At 34.6% G+C, this 14,331-nt stretch overlaps 1 protein-coding gene across 6 annotated transcripts in view; it reads right to left on the bottom strand.

Moving 5' to 3' along the window:
- CNTLN (centlein) overlaps positions 1 to 14,331 on the bottom strand; it is a 321,096-nt gene that overhangs the window by 115,659 nt on the left and 191,106 nt on the right. For 3 of the 6 annotated variants that reach the window (XR_011431201.1, XM_070248227.1, XM_070248228.1), the window contains exons 14-16: positions 8,018 to 8,109; positions 4,954 to 5,082; positions 3,225 to 3,760 (exon numbers count right to left, since the gene is read on the bottom strand). Coding sequence is in view for 5 of the 6 variants with exons in the window: in XM_070248227.1 (XP_070104328.1) it covers positions 3,225 to 3,760; positions 4,954 to 5,082; positions 8,018 to 8,109 (757 nt within the window). In the remaining variant the exon portion in view is untranslated. The remainder of the gene's footprint in view (positions 1 to 3,224; positions 3,761 to 4,953; positions 5,083 to 8,017; positions 8,110 to 14,331) is intronic. The other 3 variants (XM_070248231.1, XM_070248232.1, XM_070248233.1) reach the window with 1 other exon arrangement.

The raw sequence follows: 14,331 nt of genomic DNA, 5'->3' as shown, positions 1-14,331 counted from the left end.
ATACTATGAGAAGTACTTAGTAGAACTCCTGTAGATGCAGATTAAAATTGTGTAAGCTTTTCTGCCAAGTACATTGCACTGTAGACTCACACAGGATTTAACAAAATCTCCTAAAATATTTTTACATACACTATTGCAAAGTCTCATATTTTTCCCATTGCATAATTGAGCAATTGGCATTTCATAGCCAAGTAAAGGACCCTGTGGTCTTTTGTATTCCTATATCTTTCCAGTCTACTAAGATCCTTGGGGATTCTCAGCGTACTTTGTAAAGTATTTTCCATCCCTTTCAATGTCGTATTATTAACAAATTTGATAAACATGCTTTGTTGAAATTCTGCTTTTCTTCTTTAAGGTATCAACAACTCCTCCTGATTATCACCCATCACAAAACGAGCACTGATAAAGGCAATTCTTATATCAGGGCCCACAAAATGTGGCTGCCCCACGGGCCTGGCCCATGTCAGAAATCTAAACCTAAGTCAGCTGCACTTAAGGGAAACACCTCACTTTCAAGGAAATCTAACATATGCCAATCACAATCCTGCAACTCAGCTTTAACTAGTTTACCTTACCCTAGAAAGTAAACCTGCTGCCTTATTGGGAAATCTTGACCTTCTAGCCAATTATACCGTTTCCATGTTGCCTCTTCTAAGGCTCTATAAAACTCCCACTTATCCAAAATCCCCAGGCAAGAGTACTCCACTGTTAGGAACTGTACTCCCCCAACCCATAGACTGTTTTCCCTTGAATAAAGGACTTCAAACTCATTACTAAATTGTATTATTTTTGTCATTTGACAGTGTGCTCTTGTAATAATACTCAACTATGGGAAAATATTAATAAGGTAATAATTATATGATACAGTATTTTATATACATATATAATGGATAAAGTTCAATTTTTCTCAGTATCTAAGTAAATTTCTTATATTTCAGACTATGAAGAGCTAAAAGAAATAGAATGTTCTGAAGTCCTGAAGCTCCACTGTGGGATTTCTAATTGTTTGAGAATTCTTCGCAGCTGAGTGATTCCTGAAAATGTTCTGTCAGGCAGGAAATGTAATACTTAATCCTCACAGTGTAAAATCAAGTTCCACTTCTAAATAACTTAAATGACAATCTTATGTTTTAAGATAGATTGTGTGATACATCTCCCAAAATATGTGACCTTCTGCACATGCACTAATATGATGAAATTAGCAAAGAGTGTATTACTTAACTTTCATGTATTTATTCATACACATATATGAAGGGGAGCAGAATATGTGACCCCAAAATATGCCACTTTGGCATGCAGATTATTTTGAGCTAAAGGTAATCAAAACCCAGCAGATTCAGGAAAAGCTCTTTACCTCCCACCTCAACTGCCTAAATTTATACTGAAAAGGGGGCCTCTACCAGGAAGAGAGCTATTACCAGAGATACCTTTTTACCTAAGAAACATCTGGATATCAGGGCAATTTTTGTTTTCCAAACACCTCCTCTGCCTTCCTGTAAATAGTCTTCCTTCCCTTTGTCTCCCCAGACCCAAAACTCTTTCCTTAGCTCAGGATGTTATATAAGCTTCAATTACCTGGCTGCCTTTTGAGCCTCCTATCTTTGGGATTCCTGTACATACAAAATTAAATTTGTTTTTCTCTTGTTAATCTGTTTTATGTCAATTTAATTATTAGACCAGCCAAAGAACCTAAAAGGGAAGAAGGGAAAATTTTTCCTCCTCAACACATACTCACACAAGAGTAAACTGCACCACTTTATTATGAAGAGTGTGGTAGTACCAACTGGCTGATATGTAATTAGTAGCTGAAACTAGAATTTCCTTGAAGACACAGATAAATGCTTAGTGGGTTTTAAGCTAAGTAGGATTTTATCTCTAATTGCTTTTGAGAACAGGGAAGAAAACCTTAGAAGAGTTAACAGAGAAATGGGAACACAGATTTGGTCCTTCTTCTTTACCGTCATAAATTTGTTTCTGAGTTTTTTTACTTGACTGAAGACAAGGGGCTTGACCCAATGATCATTTAAAACATTGGTTCCCAAACTTGTCTGCATATTAGAATCAGCTGGAGAGCTTCGAAAACTACTGAAGCTTGTATACCACTCCAGAACTTATGATTTAATTGTTCTGTGGTGTGGCCTAAGGTTTGGATTTTAACGGTGATTCTAATACACAAACAAGTTTGAGAACTGCATTTTAAGATAAGTTTCAGTTCTATGTCAGTTATTAAGAAAACTATCCAGGGACATCCCAAATGTAAAGCAGACCACTACTGGGGATTTAAAAAACAAAAAAAGTCCTGTGAAAATAAAAGGAAATGCATGCTATTATAAAAACAAAACAGAATTATGGAAAATTGTTCACTTTGTCTGTTAGTTATTCTGGCAACATTGAACTTCCCTGTTTTTTATACAAAGAGGTGTTCTTTCTACATACATAAAAAGGTACAAAAAGAGGTGTTCTACTACGCATTTGTCTCTGTGATTTTACTGATGTGCTTCAAGTACATATATGAATGTATAGCCAGGGGTAAGGGAAAGAAATACTATAGATGTTTAGTATTCTCCTGTTGCTATTCACTAGGGGTTATATAACTTAAGACCAGGAATTTATAGAGCTTTAACATTAAAGAACTAATTTTTAACCACCATTCAATTAAAGTTGGTACAATGACTTTGCATAATACATACATGAAATAATTAGTGAAGATGGTTCTTAATTTATAGGATGTTAAACAGCTTGTAGACATCTGGTAACAAGCTGAAATGGGTCATTCAAAATTTATCTAACTAAATTAAGGGGGAAAAATGTTTCTCCTCCCAGGTTGGCATGTCACAAGATAACTAAACCGACTTAGTAGGCTTGCCTGGGAATCCTTAGCTGTCAGTGGTGAATATGCAAAGGGCCAGCAAATTAAATCAACCTGCCAAACTGTCAATTTCAAGCCTCATGACTGCATGAAAATAGCATCACTGGAAGAAATCAAGCATTGCCTTTTTTTGGGTTTCCTGGCATCTATTCAAATACTCATGCAGTTGTGGCTAATTTTGCATGCAAATTTCAGTCAATAAGCTCAGAACAAGACCTCCCAAGATATTTCAAAGGATCTGACAGTATTTTTTCTGAATACCAAATCGACAGTAGTTGAAATTCAATCTCCATTTGCTGGTACTTTACATATGCACAGTGTCCCCACCACAGAGCTAAGTTAATGAGAGCCTTACCTGCTTTCACTCACATCCTCCCAGCCGTCCTTGTTGAGGTTCTCAAACACATTGCTCATAACCTTGATGGAGTGATTGAGAACAGTGTGGTAACGACCCACAGGGCACTTTTTCTTGGCAGCTTTAAGTTTAACCTTGGTAGTGGTTGTCTTACAATCGTATTGTCCAGATCTCATCTTCGTGGTGGTCATCTCAGATTTCACTTTGTCTGCTGAATGCTGCAATTTCTCCATTGAATTCATCAGCTCTTCATTTTCATTTCTCAACCCATTAGCTTCTGCCACTTGTCTCCTCAGGGAAGTGACTTCTCTCTCCAGCTCACTGATTTTTACTTGAAGTTCAGTTTTGTCTTTTTCTACATCTTTACTCTCATTTTGTAGCTGTTCTAGCTCTTTTTCTCTGGCAACTGCATCTTCTTGCTGCTGTCTTACGAGGGATTTCAGGAAATCATTTTCTTTTATTAATTTTTTATTCCCTTCTTTTAATTTTCTCGACCTTGTCTCAAAAGATTTTACCCTATTTTCCAATTCAATGACCTAAACAGAAGAATTTAATTTATTCTTTTAAAAGTCCAAAATCATAATTTACTGTATTTTCATTATCACTTCTAACTATGAAAATAAAATTACATTTAGCAGAAGGACAAAATAAATCTAAAGTACTTAATTTCTAAATAATTCCAAGGTGGTGTAGATAAATACATTCTAAAATGCCATAACACATCTGTTGAATAAAGGACAGATGGTAAAAGAAGTTAAAATTCTACACAAAGTGACACAGAACTAAGTATGCTAATAAATTTTGCAGACTTTTCTGAGATCCTAAGTGCTTTGGATATATAGTCTATTGTGAAAAAAATATTTGCAGAGAAAAACAACTTATACAAAAAGTCTAAAAATAGGTACATAGAGAAACTTAATTAATAAAACAATATTTTTCTTCAATATTTAACAATCATATGAAACACTGATGACCTAAACACAAAATAATCTACCAAGGCTGCTTTTCTCTAAATTAGAAAAATGTAACTTTAGTAGTCACGAGGTCCTTAGTCTATACAACCCAGGAACATTTTACAAAAAAAAAGTCTAAAACTTTAAATTATAATTATTTCAAGTTTCCATATGAATTAAAATTTTTCCATTTATTTCAATAAACAATGTTCATGTTGTAGGACACAGAAATGTCAACATAAAATTCCTGACCTTAAGAAATTAAAAAAAATATTTGGAAAGAAAGATGTGCATAAATCAATCTAATAAACAGTAGGATCTAAGTGCCATAGGTCTGGGCAAAAAGGAAAGAGCAATTAACTCTAAATCATGAGTACAAAAATTTCAAGGAGGAGTGGATTTTTATTTAAATCTTGAAAAATATATAAGCACTACTGTTTGTAAAGTCCATTTTACCATTTATAAAATAGTTTCATAGACATGATCTTTTCTGATCATCTCAAAAACATGTAAGGTAAGTAGAGCTAACAATTATTTTCCCAGAACAGGAAATGGGGCTCTGAAAACTTAAATAATACACAGAAGTAAACTTTTCCTGCTTTGAACTGGAATTCAATTCAGGATTTTGTGCCCCTCCCACTATTCTACAAACCATATGGGGAAGAAGAGTTACCTGATATATATATATGAAAATGAATAAAGAACTGAAACTAAGAAAGAGCTGGAGTCAAGCAAGAAACCTAAATGACTGAAAAACTATATGGACTCATATTTACTTTTAAAACATAATTCTTCAGGGGCCGGCCCAGTGGCGCAGCGGTTAAGAGCGCACATTCCTCTTCAGCGGCCTGGGGTTCGCCGGTTGGGATCCCGGGTGCAGACATGGCACTGCTTGGCAAGCCATGCTGTGGCAGGTGTCCCCCATATAAAGTAGAGAGAAAGATGGGCATGGATGTTAGCTCAGGGCCAGGCCTCCTCAGCAAAAAGAGGAGGATTAGTGGCAGATGTTAGCTCAGGGCTAATCTTCATCAAAAAAACAAAAAAAAGAAACATAAAATATTTTAGCATGTTAGATTCCAGAGTGGAATGAGTAAAATAGATTTTATTTTTTTAAACGTATTTTGTGCAATACGCAATTATACCTTTTAAAAAAATATTGACAGTGGTGACATAAAAGTATAATTAGATATAAAAGTATAATTAGAAGAAGCAGTGTGGTCTAGCAGAAATTGAATTTTGGTCTGAACTGGATCTCACTGCCAGCTCTGGTTGCTTTAACTTTGTAAAATATTTTAACTTATTTTACTTTTAGTTTCCTCATCTGTGAAATGGGACTAGTAACACATATCTTGCTGTTTATACATATTAAATATAATCATACACTATAATTCCTGGCAGACAGTAAGTTCTAAACAATGTATAATCATCATCATCATCATCTTGGTTATTATTAATCCTAACAGCTACTTAATAAAATTCCTTGAACTGAAATACAATAACTTGCACTAAATATCGCTGAATTAGCCACTAAATTAACTTTATACTTTTGATTACAATATAACATGTTGCAAGCAAATGTAGCAAATACACATCTTAAATTTGAGATGTCAATTCTGGAAATTAGCATTATTTTTTCTTTTGACTAAAGTCCATTTAAGTTTGAGTACAATTCATGAAAATTTTACATACTGATGGAAAAACGTCGTTTAAACTCTGATATGTTTAAGATGTTTAAAGTCTGTTAACTGCCTAAAGTGAATCTATGTTTTATCAAGAGAGATGGTCAGAATTATTTGCATTTAAGTTTAAAATGGAGGACAAATAACAAAACAGAGACACTGCTTCTAAAGACTTTTAAAAGGGAAAGACCATAGCATATATTAAAGTGTTATTCAAAGCATACTCTAAAAACTGTTGTTAAACTGACCTTAAGCCCGTAAAAACAAAGGAAAATTTGAATATATATTTGAGAATGAAAGTCAGGGGAATCGTTAAAGGCATTTGCTTTGTGTGCTGTAAATCAGCTCAAGTTCATACTCTTCCTCCAGTAATGAACATTTAAATAATTTACCAAAATGACGGCTCCTTTCAAAGCTGAAATAAAACACTTGACGTTGTGAAGTGTCTGTATTACTTTCCTATGGCGGCCACAACACAGTACCACAGGCTGGGTGGCTTAAACCCCAGTAACTTCATTTTAACTTAATCAGTTCTTTAAAGACTCCATCTCCAAACACAGTCACACTCTGAGACACTGCCGATTAGGACTTAGACATAATTTTGGGAGGGGACACAATTCATCCCATAGTAGTGTGAAATGTTAATACATTATTTAAAAAATAATCTCACATGCTTCATTTCTACTGTGTAAACAAATACTGTTTTCAGGTTGTTACTAGCTTTTAAAGCTATCTTGAATGAGATTCATATGTATCCCTTTAAAATAAGGAAACTCAAAGAAAGGGGTTAAACCATGAAACACAATTACATGAGGTTAATATAAAAAACAGTGACAAATCAGTATGCTAATTTGATATGTGATCCAATGAAAATAATTCCTGTTGGCTTTTCAAGACTTAAAATGGATTTCTGGATCCACTATGGCAGTAGTCATTTATGGCAGTTGGAATGAAATAACGGGTTTCTTTAGGGTTTCTATCCTAAGGCAGTAGGTAGTAGTTTAGTATTATATACAAATAGAAATAAAAATTGTACAAAACCTGGCAAACAAAAATACTGTTCTGAAACAAAGAAGCTAGTATAAACTGTATGACATTCTAGGTGGTAGTGCATACATGACTTCAATCACTCATTCTACCTTAAGATAAATGAATGTGAGCATTTCATGTTCTGTATGTTATTACATTAACCTGCTATGTGCTATTCAGCAATAATGAGATGACAGCCTTTGTTACTCGACCATATGGCAGGTATTAGAAGTATTAGGGAATTCCATCATCAGCTGTAAATCACTAGATTTCCTACAAGTCAATTCACAGATGTAAGAAATATAAGAAGCCACATTAATATTTTTATTTATATATTTGTGCATTTCTAGCTTTATCTAAGTATCCAGTATAGCCAAATGACAACCTGCTACAAGAATAAATCTATTTAAAGAATATTTTCTTCCTAACAATAACAAAAGGTGCTAAAATGAAACCAAGCCCACCCAACTGGACTTGATAAAAATGTATTTATATACAAAAATATGAATTAAGTATAAAATTATAAATGTTAAGATTTTTAAACAAAGTTTTACTATTAATAATTGGCATGATATAAAGTGACTATAGGGTTTACACAGGTTGTACTATTAAAACAGGGAGAACTATACTAAAACATATGGGCATAAATTTTTATCTAAAATGAGCTGAGTCATGTATATTTTCAAGTTAAAAAAACAAAATTATAAACACATTACCATTTTACTGTGGTGAAGATATAACTATGCTGTTTTGTTAGTTCAAATTTTGTAAATCTGTATGCTCGTTGAAGTGTAACAAGAGTCTCATCAGGTCCCATTTTAAAGTCTAAACTGTTGTTATAACTAATAAGCACATATAATATAAATTTTGATAATTTCTATTGTCATTTTCTTCATTTCATCTTAGAAAATATTTTCAATCTATGTCAACAGAAGCACAAGTGTTTCCACATTTATTTCACTAACATTGATTTTTTTTATCCCATTTTGGCAAGTCAATGATTTTGAATTATGAATTTAAATTAAGGATTCACACAAGGTTTAAGTTCATGAGTCCTAGCTTTAAAATACAATCCTTTATGTTAAAATTCAGATTTAACTTGCTCAGTTCAATATCTTAAAGATTAGACTACCTTCTGTAATGTCTGCTCCAACATTTCTTTCTCATTCTTCTCTGGAGTACTCTTCTTGACCCCATCATCTTCACCATATCTAAAGAGTTGTTCTAGTAGAGAATAAATAATATATTACAGTACCTCGTATATTGCTGAAATTCTGTCCTGTCATTTTAAGGAAAAGCATTCTATAGTTTCTCAATTATGAATAATCTAGTCTATTTTATTGTCAAGTATTTGGCTAGTAAGTGAATGGTGACCTTTTTCAAGGCTTTCAGTCACATAATTATGTATCTTTGTAGTGTCACTTTTTTTTGCAGTGTAAGATTTTCAAAAGTACAACAGATCTGCAGGTTAACAATGCCGCACTTTTATTCCTATTTTCATTCTTTTGTAGGCTGTTCCGTCTTTGCCTTAAAAGCAGAATTCATTGCCTTCTTATCTACACAGTCACTACCAGTTTTGTTCTCTGAATCTTGTTCCCTGCCAGGAGGATCAGAGCGATTGCTGCACAAAGCAAACAGTGACAGGATCCGGGTGGACTGAAACTCTAACACCCCTACCACCACCTTTTTTTCAAGTAAAAGATCATGCATTGGGTAGAGTAAACTGTAAAAATCACATTTCCAGAAAAACTGTGACTTTATAACAAATGGAAACCCAGGTAATGAGTGAAGTCGTTTCTACATATCATTCCTACACTGGCCATGTTTGACTACAAAACCTTTTCAAACAAGCAAAAATGTGCACACGACATATCAACAATAAAGAAAAAAGATAAGCATAAGACTACAGTTAATATTATTAAAATTGAAATACATTAAAATGTATAAATAATTTTTTCTTATGAGATAAATTACTGTGACAAATTTAATATTTTCTTACTGAATTATTTTTGGGATATAATATTTCTGGAAAAATCAAAAAAGGGGACAAAAAGAATACATACAGCTAAAAGGATACATATCTGTGTTAGATTGGATGATTTTGCTTTAAAGTATGCTTGGCTGCTGTAGGTCAGTGGAAAACTTTGATTTATCAACAAAGGAAAAAGAAAACAATATTATTCTCTGTAGAGTAGAAATCCTCTTGGTATAAACAGTGACTAACAAGTTTGTTAGAGTGAATTAGGCATTTCTTTTGTCTTTGAAACATGACATATCCAATTAAAACTTCTGTACTCATGAAATAAATAGAACACTATCCTAAGGATAATAAAAGCTAGAATAGGTAGAATTTGCCACCTCGGGAATATGTACCTTTCCTTGATAATAATCTATTGGTTCCCAAGTTTCTCTTTCTAGTCCCCTAACACCATGGTGCTGAATTCATTTACAACACTTTTTCAGCAATATAGAAATAATATGCAAATACAATTCATCTGTTCTAGTCATTTAAATATCTGCCATAGTTCTAAGTGAAATATTTACTCTTAAAAATAAGAAAACAGTTCTATACACAAAAAGCATAGACTGTTAAAAAGATCCAAATAACTCCAATAACATAAATGCTCAAGACTGATTTAAAAATGAACCTGATTGCTGCTTTTGTGCTCCTGGGTGTGTGTAAGGTCCACTGCTGGACTGGTTGACCATCTTCCCTTGTGGTTTTCTGCTGAAAACTTTGTTTTTCACCTTGACAGGTTTTATAAAGAATACTCGAGTAGCTCAGCCCAGGCCACGGAGAGGAAAAAGGACCCAACTCCCTGCCCCTTGATTCTCTTCCCATTCAAGGAGCTCAGGATTTCGGAAATGAACCAAAAGGACCCAGTTAGAAATATCTTTGTCCTATGGTAGATGTGTGAGCACATGCTTCACCTTACTGGAGATTTATTTTTAATATTTTAGTTTCAAATGCTTTACTTTTATTTTTACTACTATAAAAATTCACTACATTCTTTCTCAGGAGTTTCTTCTCTCTGCATTTTTTCTTCTCAACTTTTAACTTTGCACATTCATAGTTGTTTAAACATTCTATCTTCTACATTTTTTTCTCTTCTCTTAATTCTCTTGGATTATGTTAACAAATTAAACTCTTCTGCAACTTTTTCTCCTCCTTTTAGATTCTCTCTTTTAGCTATTCTAACAAATTACTTTTTAAAAATCTATTATCTTTATGAAGGGTTGAAGAATATGACACCCCAGAATATGTCACTTTGGTGTATTGATTATTTTGAGCCATAGGTACTTGAAAAACAGCAAATGCAAAGAGGAGCTTTCTCTGAACTCTCCTTATCTAACTAAAGACCTGCCAAAAGCAACTCAAGTGTCATTATCCCCCCAACTAAAGTTCCATCAACCAGGGAAGATTAACTCATCACAGGAAAGGAGACTAGAAGTCCATACTATACCCAGACAAATGTTATCACAAACCATCATACCTCTCATCTGTTCTTCCATGGGCCCATTCATCTTCCCTAAAATCACCTACTCTCCGCTAAGAGGTCTACATCCCTTCCCCTCTTTCCCTATTAAGATAGCATGTAATCCAGAACTCTAAAGGCCACCTTTTTGAGTTACTCATTTTCCCCTGGGCATCTTCCATGTGTACATGACGTATACATGTTAATAAACTTCTGTTTTTCTTTGGATAATCTGTCTTTTATTACAGGAGTTTCAGCTAAGAACTCAGAAGGGTAGAAAGAAAATTATTTTTCCTCTCCTACAATTTTTTCTTTTTTACTGATCTTAATATGATGCTTCCTGCACAAACTTTCTTAAAGATCTATTTGTGATTGTATTAACTAGAGAGATAAAGAAAGGGGAATAGGTATCAACTTGTGTTTTGGCAATTTCCTAAAGAATATTACTATTTTGATTTCACTTTCAGAAAAAGGAAAATAAGAGTCATAGTGAGTAGGTTTTACTTTAGAAGGTACTTGCCATACAATAAGAAATATATATTTGGTCTTTGTTCCTGGATCCCAACACAGAGTTTCTAAAACCCTTGGAATCTCTTGAGTGATGTGGTGAGGGGAATATCTTTCGTTATTCATAACAAGCCCCTTTCAACAATACCTGAGTTTACACTAATAAGGTGACTCTTGATGGGCCCCTAGATAGTTTCAGGATTGGAGTTGGTTGCCAGAGAAACCAATCATGCGATTAGAGGGTTGGACCTTTCAGCCCCACCATCAGGACCTCAAAGGAAAGGAGACGGGCTGGAGATTGAGTTCAATTACCAATGGCCAATGATTTAATCAACCATGCCTATGTAATGAAGCCTCTATAAAAACCCCTAAACAGTGGGGTTCAGAGAGCTTCCAGACTGGTGAACATATCAAGGTGCTGGGAAGGTGACAGCCTAGAGATGGCATGGAGGCCCTGAGTCTCTTCCCCCATACTTGCCCCATGCATCTCTTCCATTCGGCTGTTCTTGATTTATACCCTTTATAATAAACCAGTAATAGTAAGTAAAGTGCTTTCTTGAATTGTGTGAGCTTTTCTAGCAAATAATCTGAACCCGAGGAGAGGGTTGTGGGAACACTCAATTCATAGCTGGTTGGTCAGTGATACAGGTGGCAATCTGAGACTCGCAATTGGCATCTGAAGTGGGTGCAGTCCTGTGGGATTGAGCCCTTAGCCTGTGGGGTCTGTGCTAACTCTGGGTTGTTAGTGTAAGAACTGAATTGTAGGATACCAAGTTAGTATCCAGAATATCAGAGAATTACTTGTCAGGTGGAGTTAAAAAATTCACACATCTGGTATCAGAAGAGCTGTGAGTAAAAACTCCTAATATCATTTTGGATAAATAAACTGAAATAAATATGTAATATTCAACAAGACTTGCCATGAAAAAAATTTTGTGTATTAAACATTGTCTCCTTAGGCAAGGTAAAAGCAGATCAGCCAACTATACTTAGAACCCATCTTCTCTGAAACGTAACCTTAAACTAATGAAAAATAAAGTCCCATTTCCAATGGGTAAACTGGAGAGCAAGAAATAAATCCTGTTTCTGATGCATAGGAAAGAATCTCAGTCAGTGGATGTGAGTGTAGTGCCTAGCATTTCTTTCTTGAGACTCAACCCATCCCCTTTGACTTTACATAGACAGGAGCCTTGAGAGGAATCCATGCAATCAGATAACTTTGAAAGAGAAGTAACCCATTTTTGTCACAAGCCACAACTATTCTGAGAAGGAGGTTTCTACAAAGAGAAGTGGGAGAACAGGAGAATAGATAGGAGTTTTTTTGTATCTTCTTCATTGTCAACTACATTCAATAAATAGTCTTCTTTGCCTTAAACATAAAATGTCTTTGGGGCCGGCCCCGTGGCCGAGTGGTTAAGTTCGCGTGCTCTGCTGCAGGCGGACCAGTGTTTCGTCGGTTCGAATCCTGGGCTCGGACACGGCACCACTCATCGAGCCATGCTGAGGCTGCGTCCCACATGCCACAACTAGAAGGACCCACCACTAAGAATATACAACTATGTACCAGGGGGCTTTGGGGAGGAAAAGGAAAAAAAAAAACCTATAAAAAAAATAAAATGTCTTTACTCAAGTGTCCTCAATTCTGTTAATTCATGTGGGTGGGTTAGGGAGATTTTAATACACTATCTTTAATTCCTCTAACTAGCTAGGAACGATGTATAATACCCTCTTATTACTATTAAGCTACTCTTTCAACTCATAATTTTTAAATATTTTAAACAGTTTATTTTCTATGTTCAAGTGTTTTATTACATTTTAATTATTATTTTTACATTTAAATGAATTAGCCATGTGAAATTTAACATTTTAATTTGTGTTTCTGGTTTCAAGCATATTTCATGTTACAAAATATTTGTTTTAATTTACTTTTGTTTCAATTGATTTTAATATTTTCCCATATTCCTAATATTAATCCTTTTGCTTCTTTTAAAAATTATTTCTTAATCTTAAAACTCCTATTTTTAATCTTTTATTAGTTATTTTATATATATATTTTTTAATAGTGACAGGAGATTTTCACATATTGAGGGATATGGCATAACTATCCAGCTTCAAAACTGATCAGCTTAAACTAAAGAAGTTTGAATTACAGCCTATCAAACATACATTGTACATCTGCTTTAACCAAGAAAGTAAAGAATGCAGTCTCTTAAGATAAGAATGCAGCATACTTCCCCTCCTACACCCCATTGGTAACATGGGTATTACTCCCTCTCCTGATGTCAGGGTCTCGTCAATCTGCTAATTTGTAACTGAATACCTCTTTGAGACTTTGATGAATATGTATCTGAGCATGTTTAATGTATGTTCTTTGTTCTAAAAAGGTATAAGACTGTACTAAAAACCAAGTTTCTCTGGAACGCTTTCTTCCTTTCTGGAAAAGACCTTCCCGGGTTATAACACTCACGCTGGATCAAATAAAACTCACCTTACCTCTCTTATCTATAGAATGGTTATGGGTTATTTTGCATTGACAATAGCAACTACAAGGAAGCATGATCTTAAGCATTATAGCAGCAACCAAAAGATTACACACACACACACACACACACACACACACATACACACACACATAAAGAACTGCAGGGGAGCAGAATTTGCCACCATAAAATGTGTCTCTTTGGCATGAAGATTATTTTAGGCTGATTATTTTTAAGAAATAAAGGATTCAGGAAGTTTTTATTTTTATCTCCCCCTTACCTGCCTAAAAGAATTTAGATAGAGGACGTAGTCCAGGAAGAGAACTATCACTGTAGATAACTACAGTATAATATGAACTAAGTGTAGTCGACAAGGAGGAACCTAGCAAAATCTGTTAAAATTTCTCTCTGTGTCCCATTGTTTCTGCATGGACCAGCAAAGATTTGCTTACCAAACATCTGCTCTTTTCATCTCCATGTGAACTCTCTTTCTTCACTTTGAAGTCCCAGATCCCTAACCCCTTCTTAGCTCAGGACAGACATAAGCCTCAACTGCCTGACTGTCTTTGTCTTATGGAGCGCCTGTATGTATGAAATTAAATTTGATTTTCTCCTGTTAATCTGTCCCATGTCAATTTAATTCTTAGAACAGTCTGAAGAGCTTAGAAAGGTAGAGGAAAATTGTTTTCCTCGCTGACAGTGTACATTTTATATGTACAAATATATAGAATACATTGAGGACACAGAAGAGAAAGAAGATAAAGGTATAGGAGGGCAGAAGATGCCACCCCAAAATATGCCTCTTCGGTATAAGGATTATTTTGAGCATATTATTTTCAGAAACAGCACACATAGGAAAAGCTCTGTAAACAAAGAAGTTACCCTTCTGCAAGGGTAATTTATAAAGTAAATCTCCATTTGTAAGGGTATCTCCCTCTCTGTACCAGGAATAGAGGGATGCCTAAAATACAACAAACTCTTAT

The sequence above is a fragment of the Equus caballus genome, chromosome 23 (genome assembly GCF_041296265.1).
Source record: "Equus caballus isolate H_3958 breed thoroughbred chromosome 23, TB-T2T, whole genome shotgun sequence".
Classification (NCBI taxonomy): Eukaryota; Metazoa; Chordata; class Mammalia; order Perissodactyla; family Equidae; genus Equus; species Equus caballus.
Note: the sequence above shows the minus strand (reverse complement) of the source record. Positions and strands in the feature narration are given on the sequence as shown.